The sequence below is a fragment of the Eleutherodactylus coqui genome, chromosome 7 (assembly GCF_035609145.1).
Source record: "Eleutherodactylus coqui strain aEleCoq1 chromosome 7, aEleCoq1.hap1, whole genome shotgun sequence".
In the NCBI taxonomy this organism is placed as follows: domain Eukaryota; kingdom Metazoa; phylum Chordata; class Amphibia; order Anura; family Eleutherodactylidae; genus Eleutherodactylus; species Eleutherodactylus coqui.
Window position 1 is genome coordinate 212,577,169 of NC_089843.1, and position 21,731 is coordinate 212,598,899.

The following is a 21,731-nucleotide window of genomic DNA, read 5'->3' on the forward strand; positions in this document are numbered from 1 at the left end:
GAAAGCTGTAGGTCAGCCAACTTCAAAGGGAAAAGACTACGGTCTCATGTCCACGACCATTTTCACCGTGTGTCACACATGCGTTGCACGGACGCATGATATGCGGTGAATGGAGTGAATGAAAGTCAATGGAAGGGCATGTGTTACATGTTTTTTAGATTAGGTTTATGGATGGCTCTACTATGCCAAAAAATGATTGACAGAGATGTCTCTGACATCTTCAGCCTCTGTCAAAACTGTGACTGATGCATAATCAGCATAGCAGTTAACTGGGAGATTATAATATGGCTGCTTATATAGCACCTCTATTAACTGACACCCTGTGCATCCCATTATTGGTTGCCAACAGTTACATCATTTCCCAAACACTGCATGCTGTGTGAATATAGTAAGGGCTACAGACAATTGCCCTCACAATATATATTTAGTTAATTGCCTGGCAATATATATTTAGTTCATTTATGGGCTCACTAAGGATTTAGTTCAGCCACCTATTCCTCAATTTTAAAGTGTCTTTGTTTTGAGCGCGTATATGTCAATAAACATTATATAATTTTATAGCATTCTCTTTTGGGAGGGTGTAACCATTAGACTATTTTTTTTGCCTTTGGCCCTTTTTTTGGAAATTACAATTGTGATGTCACAATCCTGATAACAGGCTAATATAGACCCCAGGGGAAAAAAAACAATAAACCACAAGAAAAAAATGCTCAGAGGGACAAATAGGCTACACTCCCCTCCAAAATGTGTAATTATAAAATCTAACTTTTATTATATCACTGTACAACCACAGATAAAGTGCCTCCTTGAAGAACAAAGGTGCAATAATTTACTGTCACTAGTACATGAATAGTGAACCCTATGACTGCAGATCAGGGTCTCACATAAAGAGGCACAGGTCTACTGCTACAATTAGGCAGCAGTCTTGTGCCTCTTTACGCTCGGAGCCCAAACCCTCTGAGGACTCCACACAGAGCGGTGAAACATATCAGCGGGAGTCTTAGTACATGATCAACCAGAAGGAAAAGAAAGTGCATACCGTGTAGGCGAGATTGGAGCTGGTTATAACCACAGAGCTTTTGCTAGGCACCGTTATGGACAACAGCGAGCCAGGGACAAGACGAGGACCATTGTCATTCGCCAACGTCACTAGTACTTTCAGAAGAGTTGTGGTGGATGTAACTCCATCAGTCACTGCAATCTCCATACTGTCTTCTGTTGTGGCCGAGCCGTCATGCACATAATGTACAGCATTTCTATTGATATCTTCGTATGTAAATGTATCATCTGCCAAAAATGTTCAACAAGTGTTATAGGCTATTTCCAGTAACAGCTACAAACACACTGACAACAGGTCATATTTACCATCTAATACAGATTTATCAATAGTGACGAAAGATGCATAAGTCTAGGTGTCACATAAATACAGCAAATTACACCACATTTTTCAAAACGTCACATATGGTATAAGGTACTTGGGGACCCTCACAGGCAGAGTAGACCCTTTTTTTCCTATTGCCTACATACTCTACATGTATACCAATATTTTTCACAAAAGATTGTGCATGTCCTTAATTAATATATGCATTTCATGACATCATTTAGCCACGCCCCTTTGTCTATTAACACTGCTCCAACCCGTCAAGATAGATGTAAAAACTATCGAAAACATAGAAGTGGTAGACACTACAGTATTCTGCAATTTGGCACAATTTGCTACAGATTCCAATTATACTTTGTTAAGCAGTTCTTACTCATTGCTTCTATAATATGGGGGTGTAGAGTTGGTCATTCCAACCTTAAAAGGATGGCAATTACTCGATCGAGCATTGTCCTTAGCGAGTACCTGCCCGCTCGGGAGCAAAGATTCGGCTGCCGGCGGCGGGCAGGGAGCTGCGGGGGAGAGCGGGGAGGAACGGAGGGGAGATCTCTTTCTCCCTCTCTCTCCCCCCCCCGCTCCCCCCTGCTGACTGCCGCAACTCACCTGTCACCTGCGCCGGCAGCCGAGCCTTTTCTTCCGAGCGGGCAGGTACTCGCTAAGCACAATGCTCGATCAAGTAATTGCCCTTAGCGAGTATGCTCGCTCATCTCTACTCTTTATTATTAAACATGTCCATTCTGCGTGTCTACCTGAGGTCATAGGAGTCTGTATGCCATCTTCAGATTTCATAAGGACACCAAAGTGAGGAGGTTCCACCACTTCATATAACAGATCTTCTGGAGCGGTGTCTGTGTCACTCACTGTAAGCTGCACTCCTGCAAATTAACAATACAGTTGACTGCCAGTATCTGCTGTCCTGTTATCTGTGATGAAATGTTAGTCTGATCCAGGCCACGATGCAGAGGCCCTCAGAAGAAGTAGTGTTCATCATCATGTATTTTTATGGTCTGTAGCCTATTTAGGTGAGTACACAGAGTAGTGATAATTACACTGCCAACCCAGCAGGCAGAGATGTTGCAGGATTTAATGACTGTACTGTCCTAGTACATCATGAGATTGGCAGAACAGAATAGAAAAAAAGAAAGCAGGGACACATTGAAATTCTAGATGGTGCCTGACAAGCATCAGACAGGAGGCTGCACTGCATGGAAGTAACTGCAATATATATAGGAGACATCCAGAGTGCGACAGGCAATGAGGTGAGGGGTGCAGGCATGGGAAAAAAAACGTGTTTGCGCCGGAGTGGGCCTTTAATTGTCTGTGCTTTGGAGCATATAGAAATGTACCATATTGGCCTTTATTAAAAAAAAACAAAAAACTTGCTACTGTAATTTGTAATATATCAGACCTTATTTCCTATAATTGATATTTTTTTATAAATTCTTTATTTAACTCTTTAAAGAACTTCCTCCGAAGGAGGCGACATTGGAATACAATCTCTGGTTATAAATGCTGGTATTCTTTGTTCTGGTATAGAAGGTGGTACAACCCCCCCATAACTGAAGTTTAACCGAGCAGGTCACAGTCACCTCCTGGTAGGCCCTTTAGGGTGCTTTGGTGTTCGTACATCTACCAGGAGTTTCATTTTGACCAAAGTGAGCACCTTAACCCCTTAATGACACGGCCTATTTTGGCGTTGAGGACCAAACAATTTTTGGTATTTTTCCATCTCCATTTTTCAAAAGCCACAACTTTGTTATTTTTCCGTCGACGCGGCCGTATGAGGGCTTGTTTTTTGCGTGGTGAACTGTAGTTTTTATTGGTACCATTTCTGGTTACATAGGCTATATTGTAAAACTTTTATTATTTTTTTTATGATCGCAGGGAGAGAAAACGAATCAATTCTGCCATAGATTTTTTTTTTTTTTTAAAGCGTTAATTATGCAGCATAAATGATACACTACATTTTTTATAGGAGCCTCATGTGGCGCAGAGTGTAAGCTCTCACCTACGACCTGAAGGTTGCAAGTTTGATCGTCGCGTGATTCAGGTAGCCGGCTCTAGGTTCACTCAGCCTTCCATCCTTCTGAGGTCGGTAAAATGAGAACCCAGCTTGGTTTTTATTTGTACCAAGTAGTAATAAGTAGTAATTACCTAAAAGCGCTGCGGAATAAGTTGGCGCTATAGAAATACCAAGATTTATTTTATTTTCTGCTGGTCGGTACTGGTTACAACGATACTAAAATTGTTATATTTTTTTAGGTTTTTCCACAATAAAACCCTTTTTTTTGGAAATTATTATTTTTTTCTAAACTCGCTGCATTTAAAGTGCTATAACTTTTTTATTTTTCCATGGACGGAGCTCTGTGAGGGCCTATTTTTTGCGAGACGAGCTGTAGTTGTTATTGGTACCATTTTGGGGTACACACGTTTTTTTTAATCACTTTTATTGCGTTTTTTGGGAGGCAAAATGCTTAAAGTTAGCATTTTGCCTCAGTTTTTTAGCATTTTTTTTTAAAACACTTTTTGCCGTGCAGGATAATAAGCATGTTCAACTTACTGTACACATCGGTACGGATGCGTCGATACCAAATATGTGGGATTTTTAATTTTTTTATGCTAATATTTGTACTTTATTTTTCTCTTATTTTAACACCATTTGTGTCCCTCTGAGGGACTTGCACAGCAGGACTGCAGATCGCTTCTGTCCTGCCATGCCTTATCGCTTACTATAGCGATCACAGGCTATGGCAATACAGGACGCCGGTGTCATCGCGAGAGCCGGCTGCAGTCACAGAGGCAGCGCGCTCCCACTGCGGGATAGCGCAAGATCTGCTATGATTGATAACTCTGTTCCCATCTTACACATGGAAGTGTCTGAGAAGCAAAAGTTAGTAACTCACCAATAGGGACTCTTCCACCTTGTGTGACCTCCAGGAATGGAGCTGTGATCTGGAAGACGGGAGGCTGCTGTTCATTGGACAGTAAATGGATGGTAAATGGCATCTCTGCCGTGGTGAACTCCCCATCGGAAACTGAGAGCAAGAACAAAGCGCGGCAATCAGATCATTTATTTGCACAATGCAACCTTCAGACTTCCATTTTATTTCCCATCCTATGTAATATCAGAACGGAGTCAAGGATGAATTAGTCTGCCTAAATACACCTCAGACGCTCTTAGCAAACGGAATTGATATGGCACATCTGACACATTGGTTACTGGCTCCTTAATCTATATATATAAAATTGTATTTCACAGAGTAGGCAGAGCAAAAAGTCTCCAAATTTAACTTGAGTAGCCCTTTCACAGTGGTGACTTGAATTAAAAAATATAATTTTTATTTTGAACTTTTTAAAAATGCACATATAGGGGCACAACACATAAAACAACAAAAACAAAAAAAGTAAGTAAGGGGCGTGGTAAATACCATCCAACCACACCGTCACTAAAGATGGGCATCCAATTGTGCTGTGTGTGTGGGTGTTTGTGTGATCTGGTCACCGGCGACCACGAAGTTTTTTTGTCCTGCTTAAAGCCGGTAATGTATGAGGCAGGGGTATATTGGTACTTGGGGTTTGTAAGATAATCCCCAGTTGTTTTGGTCTTTTTTATTTATAAAGCCCACACACCGTAGATGGATGCAATTTTTAGTGATTTGAACGTTCGTTTCTTCACAATTCTTTTTTGCCCCCCCCCCCTTTTTTTCAAAGGAGGGTAGAGGTACCTGACCAATTCCTAAATGGATAGTCGGAATTGGCCTTGGCCGTAGGGATCATCTCCCGAGGTTGCTAGATATGTATGATGCCAACCTCCAGAGAGAGTCTCCCGGTTAGTATAGGACGGCCTCGCCTCTATAGATAAGGGTCGTAGTGTAAATACTTGACCCAAGCGTATTCGAATTTCCCTTTTTAGTATGCTGATTCTCGTATTTAATTGCTCGACGCGTTTCACCACTTCAATTCTCGTGGATCATCAGGAGCATTATAAATCGGGATTGAGTAGAGACAGTATAGATGATATCATGAGGTCACCAATAGACCAATTGATAAAGAAACGAATATCTTAATTTTTGGAGGGCCTGTTCATGCAGCAGGTTTCTCAAAGGATCGGGTCTAGCCTGGGTAGAAAGTTCGATACTCAAATTTCTCTTATTGACAAAAGCAATAATTTGAGATTTGCCAGAGATAGCGTATCCTAATGACCCAAATCAGCCTTGAATGCGAATGTCTGGCGTGGGGTGTTCAGGACTGATACGGGAATGTTCAAGCTGCTACTACTCACAGAAACATACCATAGGGATGCAGTATTATGCTGTGAGTAAAGTAGTATTGGAGCAATCCGTCTCTGTCCAGAGATTGGATAGCCGGTTCGTCCTATGCAATATGCATACTGGGACGCTAAGCCGGTATCGCAAGGGTTTTTGTGCCTGTGCTTATTCAGGACACATATCCCCAGGTGAGGAAAAGGAGAGAAGCACTAGCCCCCTGCTTCTCTATAGAGAACACCCCGTTCACCAATCTGCTGCTTCTTTAGCTATCACATAAACAGACTAGTGGTTTACTAGCCCGTTACGTGTAGGAGCTTATCTAACAGAACCCGCCCGAGTTTCTTTTCCCAGAGTGTCAGAATTGACAGAAGAAAAAGATGGATACAAGATGAAAATAACAAAAGTTGGTGTCCATAGCCCAGATGGTAGGCTAGGGAATGAGCTCTGGATGCAAGGTGCTTGCCTTATATAGTGCAGTGCCCTCCTTCAAGAGGGTGTGATCAATTTGTCCACCTATCAAGATAGACTACGCCCCCTTGTGTACACATCATGTGGATGGGAAGGGCTCATTTGTTATTATTAGACTCCATGTAAACCCAGCACTGGATCAGGAGTCCTCAATGGTTACTGGAGTGTGGGTCCTCTGATGTTGTGGAAACGATCGTCCCTCAGGGCTCCTCTCCACTGGCGACGGCGATAATCGCTGCGAGAAAATCGCAATGCCAAGATCGCACCGCATCGCCGCAAAACCGCAAGTTTGCGATTGCGCTGCGATGCGACGCGACATCCGCCCTGCCATTACGCTGTGTGTGTTTCTCTCGCACACACAGCGTAATGGCAGGGCGGATGTCGCGTCGCATCGCAGCGCAATCGCAAACTTGCGGTTTTGCGGCGATGCGGTGCGATCTTGGCATTGCGATTTTCTCGCAGCGATTATCGCCGTCGCCAGTGGAGAGGAGCCCTGAGGGACGATCGTTTCCACAACATCAGAGGACCCACACTCCAGTAACCATTGAGGACTCCTGATCCAGTGCTGGGTTTACATGGAGTCTAATAATAACAAATGAGCCCTTCCCATCCACATGATGTGTACACAAGGGGGCGTAGTCTATCTTGATAGGTGGACAAATTGATCACACCCTCTTGAAGGAGGGCACTGCACTATATAAGGCAAGCACCTTGCATCCAGAGCTCATTCCCTAGCCTACCATCTGGGCTATGGACACCAACTTTTGTTATTTTCATCTTGTATCCATCTTTTTCTTCTGTCAATTCTGACACTCTGGGAAAAGAAACTCGGGCGGGTTCTGTTAGATAAGCTCCTACACGTAACGGGCTAGTAAACCACTAGTCTGTTTATGTGATAGCTAAAGAAGCAGCAGATTGGTGAACGGGGTGTTCTCTATAGAGAAGCAGGGGGCTAGTGCTTCTCTCCTTTTCCTCACCTGGGGATATGTGTCCTGAATAAGCACAGGCACAAAAACCCTTGCGATACCGGCTTAGCGTCCCAGTATGCATATTGCATAGGACGAACCGGCTATCCAATCTCTGGACAGAGACGGATTGCTCCAATACTACTTTACTCACAGCATAATACTGCATCCCTATGGTATGTTTCTGTGAGTAGTAGCAGCTTGAACATTCCCGTATCAGTCCTGAACACCCCACGCCAGACATTCGCATTCAAGGCTGATTTGGGTCATTAGGATACGCTATCTCTGGCAAATCTCAAATTATTGCTTTTGTCAATAAGAGAAATTTGAGTATCGAACTTTCTACCCAGGCTAGACCCGATCCTTTGAGAAACCTGCTGCATGAACAGGCCCTCCAAAAATTAAGATATTCGTTTCTTTATCAATTGGTCTATTGGTGACCTCATGATATCATCTATACTGTCTCTACTCAATCCCGATTTATAATGCTCCTGATGATCCACGAGAATTGAAGTGGTGAAACGCGTCGAGCAATTAAATACGAGAATCAGCATACTAAAAAGGGAAATTCGAATACGCTTGGGTCAAGTATTTACACTACGACCCTTATCTATAGAGGCGAGGCCGTCCTATACTAACCGGGAGACTCTCTCTGGAGGTTGGCATCATACATATCTAGCAACCTCGGGAGATGATCCCTACGGCCAAGGCCAATTCCGACTATCCATTTAGGAATTGGTCAGGTACCTCTACCCTCCTTTGAAAAAAAGGGGGGGGGGGGGCAAAAAAGAATTGTGAAGAAACGAACGTTCAAATCACTAAAAATTGCATCCATCTACGGTGTGTGGGCTTTATAAATAAAAAAGACCAAAACAACTGGGGATTATCTTACAAACCCCAAGTACCAATATACCCCTGCCTCATACATTACCGGCTTTAAGCAGGACAAAAAAACTTCGTGGTCGCCGGTGACCAGATCACACAAACACCCACACACACAGCACAATTGGATGCCCATCTTTAGTGACGGTGTGGTTGGATGGTATTTACCACGCCCCTTACTTACTTTTTTTGTTTTTGTTGTTTTATGTGTTGTGCCCCTATATGTGCATTTTTAAAAAGTTCAAAATAAAAATTATATTTTTTAATTCAAGTCACCACTGTGAAAGAGATATATATAAAATTGAATGTATGCGTGTCTGTCTGTCTGTCTGTCTGTTTGTCCTTTATGCGCTATTACACCATTCATCTGATCGCCATGAAACTTTGGGAAGTTGCTGAGTACACTCCAGGGAAGATTATAGGCATAGTACAACTATCCTACGATAAATGGCGCGCGTGCGAGCGTCGTCGACAGTTACGCCCCCCCTATGTAGATCGTTTGATTTCCATCACTGCCACTAATTCTCTTACTTCCCAATGTCATAGAAACTTAAAATTTGGCACGAGCATTGATTATGTCATAAATAGGAAAAGTTAATGGGTCCCAACTCGATTATTCAATTCTAAGCGCCAAAGAATTAGCGTCCAAATTTTACGTACGGAATCTAATTTTCTCACTTCCCAATGTCATAGAAACTTGAAATTTGGCGCGAGCATTGATTATGTCATAAATAGGAAAAGCTAATGGGTTCCAACTCGATTATTCAATTCTATGTGCAAAAGAATTAGTGTCCAAATTTTACGTACGGAATCTAATTCTCTCACTTCCTGATGTCATCTATATATATATAAAAATGAATGTATGTCTGTCTGTTTTTCCTTTATGCATTACTACACTAGATATATAAAAACGAATGTATGTCTGTCTGTGCAGCAACGCGCGACGGGTAAGCTAGTATAGTATAAATGTATATTTAGTGTGATACTATGTAAGTTTATACAGAACAGTTTCCATATCTATTGCTGGGAATTGTGAAGGTGGAAGCAAAGTTGGTAAGGAAACGTGTGCGCCTCTTCGGAGATGAAAGGTTAGGTTCCATTTGAGGAGTAATCATAATGATTAGATGATTTCTCTGAGTATCTTGGTCTAAGAAAAGTGCAGAACGAGCGCTCAGACTGCCCAATATACTTCAATCAAATGTATTCTCCGGCAATGATCCCACATGCCATGCAGGGAGGGACATGGCATGTATGCTTAGATTGGTCTGCCATGCATGTCTATTGGAAGGGGGGGAGGTATCTCCCTGCCAGCTTCCAAATACTGTATATGTATGTAACATAAACACAGGGGGGGAAACATACAAAGAGTGTTGCTCTAATTGAACCTGCAGTAGCATTACTGGCTCCTAGAATCTATAGGAAGTTCCACCAGTGGCTTAAGTGCACATATAATTACTTCACTGAGGCGGCTGTAACACGGGCGCTAAAATTGTGCAAGAACCCTATTCTTTTGAATGGGGTTGTACACATGACCGATGTTTTCCTGCACCGCACCGCGATGCGATGTTATGCAGGAAACAAATGTTATACCTTGCTGCGTTATCTCGCATCCATCACTCATTGTTTTCAATGGGGCAGCAGCAGCGCTGGCCCCATTGAAAGCAATGGGAGAAACTGTGCGATGCTCCTGCTGCGGCTGCGACAGTCGCACCGGAGGATCCCAGCATCCCCATACGGTGCTCGCCCGTGCGAAGTTAGCCTCACTGCCTTGTACATTTTCCAATGTATATAATATATACATTGCCCCTTAGTGCATAATAGTTTTCTCAAAAAGTCAGAACTTTTGTCAAATAAGTAGCTCTTACAGTAGTATCCAGCCAAGCAGGGCCATCTTACCACTTTAGTGGGCCATGTGTAGGATATCATAAGTGGGTCTTCCCTAACCAGTTACACTGCCCCCTTTGGTCTAAACACTTTGACTAATCTGAGTCTACATGCTGCATTCGCTGCTGCAGCTTCCCCAGTCTCTATTCACTTATGGGTCTGAGCGGCCATGTGCCCGTCCAAGCACATGACTGCTTCAGCCAATCACTGATCTCAATGGAACTGAAACAAGTGATTGACTGAAATGGTCACATACTTAGACCGGCATGTAACCACTCGACCTGAAAGTGAGGCATGCAAAAGGGGAGGATATCTTGGTTTTATAACTATTTTGTAACCTCTGCCATACGTTTCAGCTGTATTAGCGTCCTGACGGTACAGGTGCTGTTTGTTGAAGGTGGTGTTGCGGCCAGGGGGCCCAGTAAAGACACACTGTTTGCCCTATAATTAAAGGTGTATTTCCATCTAGGCTTATCATACCCAAGATGCGAAAGCCCAGCCCTCAGTTTTCAATCAACTATCGGTAACAGCAGAGCGCTTCGAACCAGGGCTGTTTGCGTAGATCTTATCTAAGTGAATGAAAAGCTGAGATGGGAATACCCTTTAAAGTGACTCTGCCTGTAAGAAAGTAAAAGTTGAGAAGGAGACTCTTTCCATGTGCACTTCGCACACTATGCAAATAAGGGAGATGGAATAATACCTCTGCAGCGCCACCTATTGGAAGGCAGCATTCCTGCAAGTCAATGTTAGACTCTTTATACAAGCCTTGTAACAATGGCTGGGAATTGAAAGCCACTTTGCGCATTATACTTGATTGACTTTCAATTGGAAAGAAGAACTGAATTCCTGGTCTAACGACTAGATAGTACTGTAGCATTATAGTCTGCCTTCATCTACAGATTCATGCTATTCAATAATCTGGCAAATGGTGATTGAAGGACTCTTGTGAAAATAATTTCATTTGCAAATCTCACGGTTGGACTTACTAAAAGGCTGGTCTATTCACTAGAAACATGCTAGGGGGCTCCATAGCAAAACTTGGAACGTGGCCCACGCCATAAGAAGTTGAAAGACTTTTGTCCATAGGTCTTCTTTATTTTAATTTTCCAATTTAATGAGTTTTTCTCTCCACTCTTGTACGTCATCATCCACATTTATCGCTAACTTTACCTGTTATTTCGTGGAGATGAGTCCCCTTAATTGCTGGGTCTCATAGTAATTGGCTTGCCAGCTACCTTACTAGATAGGCTCAAGTGAAGCAGAATAAATCAGGCAAAGTTATACCAACCCTGTAAAAGAGCTAAGCCACAGAGAGGTAATCAACCTAAACAGAGGCGTAACTTGAAGATTCAGGGCCCCAATGCAAAACCTGTAACAGGCCCCCCCCTAACTATAATGCTTTATCATACTACTAGGCTCCCTATATGGAGACAATAGGCCTTCTGCGCCCGGGAGCAACCGCATCCTCTATAGTTATGCCACTGAACCTAAAGGCGTACATACACATTAGATGAACATGCTGGATTTTCATGGAATCAGTTGGTAATCCAATGCTGTGGTCACTGTTGTAGCCAGGGATTGGCTGCAGGAGTCACATGTCCTGGTCAGCAGCAACCAGGAAGAACATAAAGGCTCTGGAGCAATTTTAAGTAATGGGAAAACCCCTTTAAATCGCACATGAAAGAGGTGATGTATGTACAATGTATGGGCTTGTAGACCAAGCAATTCTCTTATGGTCATATTATCATCCAAAAGTCATCAAAACTACTAATCTTCTTCTTTTGTGTATAGTTGCATTTTTTGATTTATATTGGGGTAACAAGCAGTATTTGTACACTACCTGTGAAGAAGAAATTCACAGATTCAGGGAGACCTAAAATAGATATAAAATCTGCATTAGCATGGATCTGGCCAAACGTTTTCTGTACAGTATCATGACTCGAGTGTGAATTACAGCCTGTAAAGAATTGTGGATCCACAACAGACAAATAAAAGACATACCTGTGAAAGAGAAGTCCATGATCTCACTCAGGTGAGGCGCTGCTCTTGGTGGGCGGTAGAGAATGTTTCCAACATTGATATCAGCTTGTGTAAAGTACCCCACAGGGATATGGGGCCGGTCTTTGTGCTCTAAACTTCCTGCATATTTAATACAAAGTCAGTCAAAACTCATTCAAACAGGAAAATGTATGACCTACCCACAATGATAGTGACGTTTAACTGGGGGCACAGTATGGCTACAAAAGGGGTCAGTATGGCTAAAACTAAAGGGGACATCATGGCTAGTACAGGAGATACCGGTAGTTTGGCTGCTACAGGGGACATTATGGCTATTTATTACTATGGAGGACATTGTGGCTATTTATTACTATAGAGGACATTATGGCTATTTATTACTATAGAGGACATTATGGCTATTTATTACTATAGAGGACATTGTGGCTATTTATTACTATAGAGGACATTGTGGCTATTTATTACTATAGAGGACATTGTGGCTATTTATTACTATAGAGGACATTATGGCTATTTATTACTATAAGGGACATTATGGCTATTTATTACTATAAGGGACATTGTGGCTATTTATTACTATAGAGGACATTGTGGCTATTTATTACTATAAGGGACATTATGGCTATTTATTACTGTGGAGGACATTGTGGCTATTTATAACTATAGAGGACATTATGGCTATTTATTACTATAAGGGACATTATGGCTATTTATTACTGTGGAGGACATTGTGGCTATTTATAACTATAGAGGACATTATGGCTATTTATTACTATAGAGGACATTATGGCTATTTATAACTATAGAGGACATTATGGCTATCTATTACTATAGAGGACATTGTGGCTATTTATTACTATAGAGGACATTATGGCTATTTATTACTATAGAGGACATTATGGCTATTTATAACTATAGAGGACATTATGGCTATTTATTACTATAGAGGACATTGTGGCTATTTATTACTATAAGGGACATTATGGCTATCTATTACTATAGAGGACATTATGGCTATTTATTACTATAAGGGACATTATGGCTATCTATTACTATAGAGGACATTGTGGCTATTTATTACTATAGAGGACATTATGGCTATTTATTACTATAGAGGACATTATGGCTATTTATTACTATAAGGGACATTATGGCTATTTATAACTATAGAGGACATTATGGCTATTTATTACTATAGAGGACATTATGGCTATTTATTACTATAGAGGACATTATGGCTATTTATTACTATAGAGGACATTATGGCTATTTATTACTATAAGGGACATTATGGCTATTTATAACTATAGAGGACATTATGGCTATTTATTACTATAGAGGACATTATGGCTATTTATTACTATAGAGGACATTGTGGCTATTTATTACTATAAGGGACATTATGGCTATTTATTACTATAGAGGACATTGTGGCTATTTATTACTATAGAGGACATTATGGCTATTTATTACTATAGAGGACATTTTGGCTATTTATTACTATAAGGGACATTGTGGCTATTTATTACTATAAGGGACATTATGGCTATTTATTACTATAGAGGACATTATGGCTATTTATTACTATAGAGGACATTATGGCTATTTCTTACTGTAGGGGACATTGTGGCTACATATTACAGGAGACAGTATGGCTATTTATGAATATAGGGGCATTATAGCCGTACTATACCCCTATACTACAGGGGGCAGAAGGGCTGTTACTATAGAGGACACTACGGCTTTAATTACAGGGAACATTATGGCTATTAATTAATACAGAAGTACAGTATAGGTCCTTATTTACTGCAGGGGTATTGTATGGCTATTTATTACTACAAGGGGATAGTATGGCTATGTATTACTACAGGGGAACAGTATAGTTCCTCATAATATTTAAGGTAAACCATGTGTTGCTCTATTAAAAGTTTCTTATTATAGGGATTATGGATATAAAAAAGCAAGGAATTAAATACATCTGTGTGGTGACCAATGAAGAGACAAATTATGTCCAGAAGTTGTCATGTCGGTCTGGACTGGATGGAAAAAAAAAAGCCACACTAATTAGAGATGATGTCATTGTTTATTCTGTCACTGGCTGTCTGTGACTAGCCCTGTAGTAACTGCATGGTCTGTAAAGTAATGGTGGGTATTAGCCCCCTTGTTTGGGAACTGACAACTCCCACCAAACATTACCATTGTTCAGGTCGTATTAGGAAGCATAAACTCGCTGACCTGACTTTACAGTTTAACCCTTTATTGATCTTGGTTCTGGTGTGTATTGATGTAAGGAACTGTTCTATTATTAATGATTACAATAATATATATTGGGAGTATTGTAACTGTTTTATTGGATTGTTACTATAATATAATATGACTCTATTCTTCTTTGTCGCCTCAGGCAGCAGAAAGGCTACGGACACCCTGCTTATTTATTAATAAATGTGATTTTTGTTAATTCATTGTGGGTGCAGTACAATTCCTTGCTGGTTTTCTTGCTCATAAAATGCAAAAACGAGAGAAATTCACTTGTAGTTCAGACTGGATATCAGAAAGGGGAAGAGAAGTAATCTTAGAGACTTTGACTTTGGAATGACTGTTGCTGTCTAATGGTTTCAGTATTTCACAAACTGCTGATCACCGGAGCTACAGCTATAAAATATGCAAAATATGTAAAAATTACAAACAGAAAGGCAATAACCATGAAACTGATGGACCATAGAGGAAGTGGAAGAAATTCAGTCAACAGAACAGGACTTTGTTTTACGAGAAAATGAATTAAAAATACTTGATACATTATAGAGGATATGGGGTGCGGGGTGCTCTTCAACTCTCACCCTTTTTACCCTGTATATTTAGCAAAACATGATTGTACCTACCCTGAATGGACCACATCCACTGTTTCCAAAATTTGCTCAAAGCATTGTTTTGAGCGAGAATCGGTGAATACCAGCTGAGTGCTCCGTGAACACAGCAGGAGTATGCAGAAGACAGCACTCCAGCTGTGTTCTGCATACCTTGCTCGGAGCGCTCAGCTGTATACCAGCTGAGCGTTCCGAGAAGACAACAGCTGCATGCAGAAGATAGCGGTCCCACTTGTCTTCTGCATACAGCGTGAGCCTTTATTTATACACTTATGCAAAGTGAACACTCAAAACTGTCACTCAAACTGCGGTTTGAGCAAATTTTGAGCGATCATCTTGCCGTGTAAATGCACCCAACGACTATCGCTCGAAAGATGTCTTTTGAGCTATAATCGTTGTGTCTAAATGGGCTTTTAGCTTAGCCATATTTAATTTATATATACCATATTTGTTGCCTGCGTGAATAAGCTCGCTACACTGCTTACTACCTCTGTACCTACACTATTTGGTTATATTTGTTTTAGCAGTGTTTCATTAAAATTGATAGAAAGATTAAAAATGGCAGAAAATCAAGCTTTTCCGAAAGCTACAATGAAAAGCAAAAATAAGAGTATTATGCATTGTGCAAATACCCTCATGTAGAGCTCAAACGATAACTGATCTGAGATGGGTGGTAGAGGCCTCTAGGTAATGGGAGATTTGCCCATTTTTACCCTCCCTATAACGCCACCATCATTTTATAGCATGTCAAACCCTAAGTATATGGCTACACTCTCCTTCGTGTAAATAGTTTAGGAGGCACGCAGTGTCGTAATGCCCAAGTATACCTGGGTAGGGTTGCCAAGTACATCCCTTTCAGCAACAATGACTGTTGGTCAATGAAGCACTACGGATAATAAAAGTACTTCAAGTATGCAACCAAAGATCACCATGTAAGCTGAATTCTAATGCAAGGGTGTGGAATAGGTAGTGTCAATATAAAAAAAAAGCATTAAAAACACTCCATAATCAGGAAAGATGCTGGAAAACCTGAACTTAGCAGTGTAAAGAATTGTGAAATCCCACCAAAAACGATACATTTTGTATTTTTATGGTCTTGTAAAGAAAATTTCTCCAAAAATAAAAAATAAAGAAAAAAAATAGTGCATGCCGCCTTCAATGAAAATGAGCTCTAAAGATGTAACGCAGTACAGGTAAGTAGAGGAATACAGAGTGTAAGACGACTTATTTATGTGTGCTTTATGAATGCCGAATGGTGCTAGAATGTGTAGAGTACCGACTAGTCACAACACAGTGTAAACAGGAACATTCCATCCGTAACCAAAGTGACACGAAGATAACATTAGGAAATAGTAACAAAGTTACAATATCTTTCTGTAATGAAAATGTCTTAATTTGAGGCTCCTGCCCCGAAGCCGCTCTCGTTATGGTAGCAGTTGTAATTTTATTAAGTAACGCTTCCCCTTTGTAGGAAGCTCCACATTTCCATCGGTTTGTTTCCTTACCTTCGTGGGTCTGTAGGGGAACAGTCACATTGTAGACTATTTTTTCACTGGGGCTTTCGGAATCAACAAAGGACAGATAATGGGATCCAATCACGGTTATTCGGTCTTCAAGAGCCTGCAAAATATGGGCATTTATGGACGAACATGCAATTTCATGGCCCTCACTTCACTCCATGCTGACAGCGGGGCTCTTTTCTCAGTTGTGATTTTACTTGTAGGTCAGATATGAAAGGTAGACAATATATGGCTAAAGGAAGGATTAGATTCCTGGATACTTAATACTATTTTATCATTCCTCTTACTGGATTAGTAGTGACTGATCATTAATGGCATCGTCCAACCCCAAGAATTTTATTCTCAAAAGCGCTTACAATGGTGTAAAATAACAAAAGGCTTAAAGGGAACCTAACACCTGCCTAAAATGACATGAACTAACTTAAGCTTATTCAGACGTGCGTAGATCATCTGGGTTTTTACGCTCAGCCAATATACAATGTTCCTCACCGACTCTCTGCTTCTCCCCTCCGAGCGGTTTGCAATGGGAGTGGGTGGGACAGGGGCGGAGCTAAGGTTCCCACCCCCTGTCCATAGCCAGCAATGGGAGTGGGCGGGACAGATTGGAGCTTAGCCCCCCCCCTCCCATTGCAAACGCAGGAGTGGAGGAAAGAGGCAGAGAACCGGTGAGTGGGAGGGAAGGGGCTGCTTAGATGGAAGCGTATATCGGCCAGCCGTGAAACCGTCGGGAATAAGCCCTTATGATGCTGTTAGGCAAGGTGACAGAGCGCCGGATGAAAACCTGACTCTTTTCAAAGCGTTCTTCTATACAAGTCTATGAGAGAACTCGTGTAGGGGACGATAAAAAGAGATTTAGGCCTCATGTCCACGGGGAAAATCAGGCCCGCTACGGATTCTACATGTAAAATCTGCAGCGGGTCCCTCCTGCCCCGCAGACATGAGCGCTGAAAATAAGAATTTAAAAGAATTTACCCATCTGGAGCGGGCCGGGAAGGTCTGCTGTTCCTCACGGCCGGATCTTCTTTTTCGGCCGGCGGATGAATTCGTCACGCCGGCAGCACGTCGCCGGCACGTCGTCGACGTGCCGCGCGCATGCGCCGGGCACGTCCGCCGAGCCGAAGCAAGAAAGATCCGGCCGTGAGGAAGAGAAGACCTTCCCGGTCCGCTCCGGATGGGTAAATACTTTTAAATTCCCATGGACATGGGTCTGCTGGAGGTGAAACAGAGTAAAGCTGATTAATGCAGGAAATATATACTGAATGGTTATTCCTTACTGTCATGTGAAGGGAGGATCCTGGAGAAAGTTGTGGTGCCTCTGGGTGATTGGGTAAAATACCGATACTGAATGTGTGTCTGTCTTGAGGTGCCTGACTTGTTGATGCACTGGAAATCTGTAAATAGACAAACCGCATACACTTAACCAGGCAGATTTACAGAGAAAAATTCGGCAACTATTAAAATTTGGCACATTTGCAAATTGTGCCAGAAAACGGTCTTACCTGCTTTGCACAACATTTAGGATTTTTCTAGACACTTTTGGGCACTCGTATTTTCGCCACATCCAAAAAAGGGGTATGGCTTTGTGGAAAGAGGGCATAATTTAAATGGGACTTAGGGCGCTTCAGACGATCGTATATCGGACAGATTTTCACGCCCGGCCGATATACGGCGTCCCTCTCTGCAGGGGGAGGAGGCTGGAAGAGTCGGGAGTAGTGCACTGAGCTCCCGCCCCCTCTCGCCACTATTTGCAATGGGTGCGGCGGAGCCAAGTTCTGTGACCTCCCATTGCAAATAGTGGCGAGGGGCGGAGAGGAGGCGTTAAAAGGGCGGGAGCTCAGTAAACTGCTCCCGGCTCTTTCAGCCTCCTCCCCTTTCAGAGAGGGACACCGTATATCGTCTGGGCGTGAAAACCCGGATGATATACGGTCGCCTGAATAAGCCCAATGTGTGTGAATAATGGTGACAAATTTATGCAAAAAAACTAAGCCAATTAGTAGGTGGTAAAAGGTTAGACTAGACATTCCCTAGATACACCAAATGTATAATCCAGCAGAGCCACTGTGATAAACCTTGCATTATTTTTCAGTCAGTATTAGTAAATCCGCCCCAATATTCTTATTTGATATAGAACAGAAATCCCATCAAGTACGCAGAATTCACCACTTTCCTCCACATCATACAGATCCAAAGCCTCGACATAATAAATAATGGAACAAAAGTGGTTATTTACAGAAAATAGATCCTTCCCTCATTTTTTACATTTCCCACTTTATAGTAACAGATTCGGTTCCCCTGGTGGAAACAGTCTGTTCGCTTAAAGGGGTTGTCCCGCGAAACAAAGTGGGGTTATACACTTCTGTATGGCCATATTAATGCACTTTGTAATATACATCGTGCATTAATTATGAGCCATACAGAAGTTATTCACTTACCTGTTCCGTTGCTAGCGTCCTCGTCTCCATGGTGCCGTCTAATTTTCAGCGTCTAATCGCCCGATTAGACGCGCTTGCGCAGTCCGGTCTTCTCCGTGTTGAATGGGGCTGCTTGTGCTGGAGAGCTGCTCCTCGTAGCTCCGCCCCGTCACGTGTGCCGATTCCAGCCAATCAGGAGGCTGGAATCGGCAATGGACCGCACAGAAGACCTGCGGTCCACCGAGGGTGAAGATCCCGGCGGCCATCTTCGCAAGGTAAGTAAGAAGTCACCGGAGCGTGGGGATTCGGGTAAGTACTATCCGTTTTTTTTTTTCAACACACGCATCGGGTTTGTCTCGCACCGAACGGGGGGGCTATTAAAAAAAAAAAAAAAAAACGTTTCGGCGCGGGACAACCCCTTTAAGCTTCCACTTGTGAAGAGATTGGTTACTGAATAAGGGCCAGCCTAAAATGTGGCCTTTAGGCCGGGCTCACACAAATGGGTCGGATTGCGCATGTGGAGGCCCGCAACGGATTCCGTCTGTGAGCCCGGGCAGTCATCCCGTGTACCTGATTTTCCTGTATGGCAGATAATCGCGGCGGCTTGCCGTTGGTCATGCGCAGTACAGCTTTTTCCCCCAATGTTTGTGTTTTCTGTGCTGTCGCTAAGTGATTACGCGGGTACCTGCAGCCCATAAGGAATGTTAATTGCATATGGGCTGCGGGTCAGACGGCCTGCATTGACTTCAATGGTGGCAGTCTGCACGGAGTCTGCGGCAAAACAGAGCATTTAAAAGTAAACAACGGTGATGCCGAGTTATGTGCACCATATTACATTTGCACAAGAAAAGACTGGAAGCAATGGGATGAAACTGAAAGACAAGAGACGCAGATTAGATATTAGAAAAAAATGAGTGGAACAGGTTACCACAGGAGGTGGTGAGTTCTCCTTCAATGGAAGTCTTCAAACAAAGGCTGGACAAATATCGGTCTGGGATGATTTGGTGAATCCTGCACTGAGCAGGGAGTTGGACCTGATGACCCTGGAGGTCCCTTCCAACTCTACCATTCTATGATTCTAGATTTATCAATAAGTGGAACAGGTTGCCACGGGAGGTGGTGAGTTCTCCTTCAATGGAAGTCTTCAAACAGAGGCTGGACAAATATCTGTCTTGTATGATTTAGCGATCCTCCATTGAGCAGGGAGTTGGACCCGATGACGCTGGATGTCCCTTGCAACTATACCATTCTAGGATTCTAGAGTGATCCATGAGTGTAACAGGTTACCACAGGAGGTGATGAGTTCTCCTTCAATGGAAGTCTTCAAACAGAGGCTGGACAAATATCTGTCTTGTATGATTTAGTGATCCTCCATTGAGCAGGGAGTTGGACCCGATGACGCTGGAGGTCCCTTCCAACTATACGATTCTAGAATTCTAGATTGATCAATGAGTGGAACAGGTTGCCACGGGAGGTGCTGAGTTCTCCTTCAATGGAAGTCTTTAAACAAAGGCTGGACAAATATCTGTCTGGGATGATTTAGTGATTCTGCACTGAGCAGGGGATTGGACCCGATGACCCTGAAGGTCCCTTCCAACTCTATGATTCTATGCATATGACCGCACACATGAGCCCTTAGGCTATGTTCACATCATGATACATGAACTTGTTTGGCACGTGTGACAGGACATTTCCTGCTGTGCACCCAACATAGCTGCAGGACCCATTACCCCATAAAGGTGGTAGAAGGTATGAGCCCCCTTTTTTGCACTATATAGAAAATTGCAGTAAACTTCAGTTTAGCATACAAGATACTTTTTCTTTAACTGTCGAATTGCTGACAGATGTCACTGTATGACTATATAGTAGCATACCTCGGGGGGGATATGTTGAAGATAAATGTCAGGAATACACCTGACGTATATCACCTGTGTGATCTGGGCAGAGCATTAGACATAGAGTGAACTAATAATCCGTGTGTTGTTTAGCAAACACTGTTCCAGGTGTGTAATACAAGGTGATTTTAGGTGTTTAGTCAGACCTATAATTTTCCTTTGAGAGTAGCGGATAGCGAATTCATTAAGAGACAAGATGGTGGTAATTTAAGAGAGCGTAAAAAAGATTTGCTTACATCTGCATCAAATGTTCCCAGGTCACTCCTTATCTGTCTGTATTATCTAGTGAGTTACTCTGCAAATTGCTTTAATCACCTGTACTGATGGATTGTGAGAGTGCAATCATCAAGGGGTCCTTGTACTAATGACTGAGATGAACTCTACGTGCTCACAGTCCTGCAATAAGCAGATGCTCATCCGCTCGGCACAGAAAATGGTCAAGGATATCACTGTGTGCAACAATCCCTCGCCTTCCTGGCATATAGGTATACAAGTATATAATTGTGTATGCATGAATAAAGGAGTTTTTCCACCTAAAAATGTAACATCGCCATATCTTAGTACATTATAATTAGTAGTAGTAGCAAAGAAATTGGTAATTATGTATGTTTTTAGCTGCAGAAATTTTTTTGCAAGAAGTAGATACATACAATGTTTCCCCGAAAAAAAAGACAGTGTCTTATATTAAATTTTGTTCACAAAGGTTTAAAGGGGTTGTCCCGCGCCGAAATGGTTTTTCTTTTTTTTATTCAATAGGCCCCCCGTTCGGCGCGAGACAAACCCAATGCATGTGTTAAAAAAAAAAACGTTTAGTACTTACCCGAATCCCCGCGCTGCGGCGACTTCTTCCTTACCTTACTAAGATGGCCGCCGGGATCTTCACCCACGATGCACCGCGGGTCTTCTCCCATGGTGCACCGTGGGCTCTGTGCGGTCCATTGCCGATTCCAGCCTCCTGATTGGCTGGAATCGGCACACGTGACGGGGCGGAGCTACGAGGACCAGCTCTCCGGCACGAGCGGCCCTATTCACCAGGGAGAAGACCGGACTGCGCAAGCGCGTCTAATCGGGCGATTAGACGCTGAAATTAGACGGCACCATGGAGACGAGGACGCTAGCAACGGAGCAGGTAAGTGAACAACTTCTGTATGGCTCATATTTAATGCACGATGTATAT

At 42.5% G+C, this 21,731-nt stretch overlaps 1 protein-coding gene across 3 annotated transcripts in view; it reads right to left on the reverse strand.

Annotated features, from left to right (window-relative positions):
* Window positions 1-21,731, reverse strand: part of FRAS1 (Fraser extracellular matrix complex subunit 1) — a 489,520-nt gene that overhangs the window by 99,111 nt on the left and 368,678 nt on the right. For all 3 annotated transcript variants that reach the window (XM_066574335.1, XM_066574336.1, XM_066574334.1), the window contains 7 exons: window positions 17,523-17,639; window positions 16,234-16,348; window positions 11,850-11,987; window positions 11,689-11,721; window positions 4,285-4,416; window positions 2,131-2,256; window positions 1,040-1,287 (listed from right to left, as the gene is read on the reverse strand). In XM_066574335.1, the coding sequence (XP_066430432.1) occupies window positions 1,040-1,287; window positions 2,131-2,256; window positions 4,285-4,416; window positions 11,689-11,721; window positions 11,850-11,987; window positions 16,234-16,348; window positions 17,523-17,639 (909 nt within the window). The remainder of the gene's footprint in view (window positions 1-1,039; window positions 1,288-2,130; window positions 2,257-4,284; window positions 4,417-11,688; window positions 11,722-11,849; window positions 11,988-16,233; window positions 16,349-17,522; window positions 17,640-21,731) is intronic.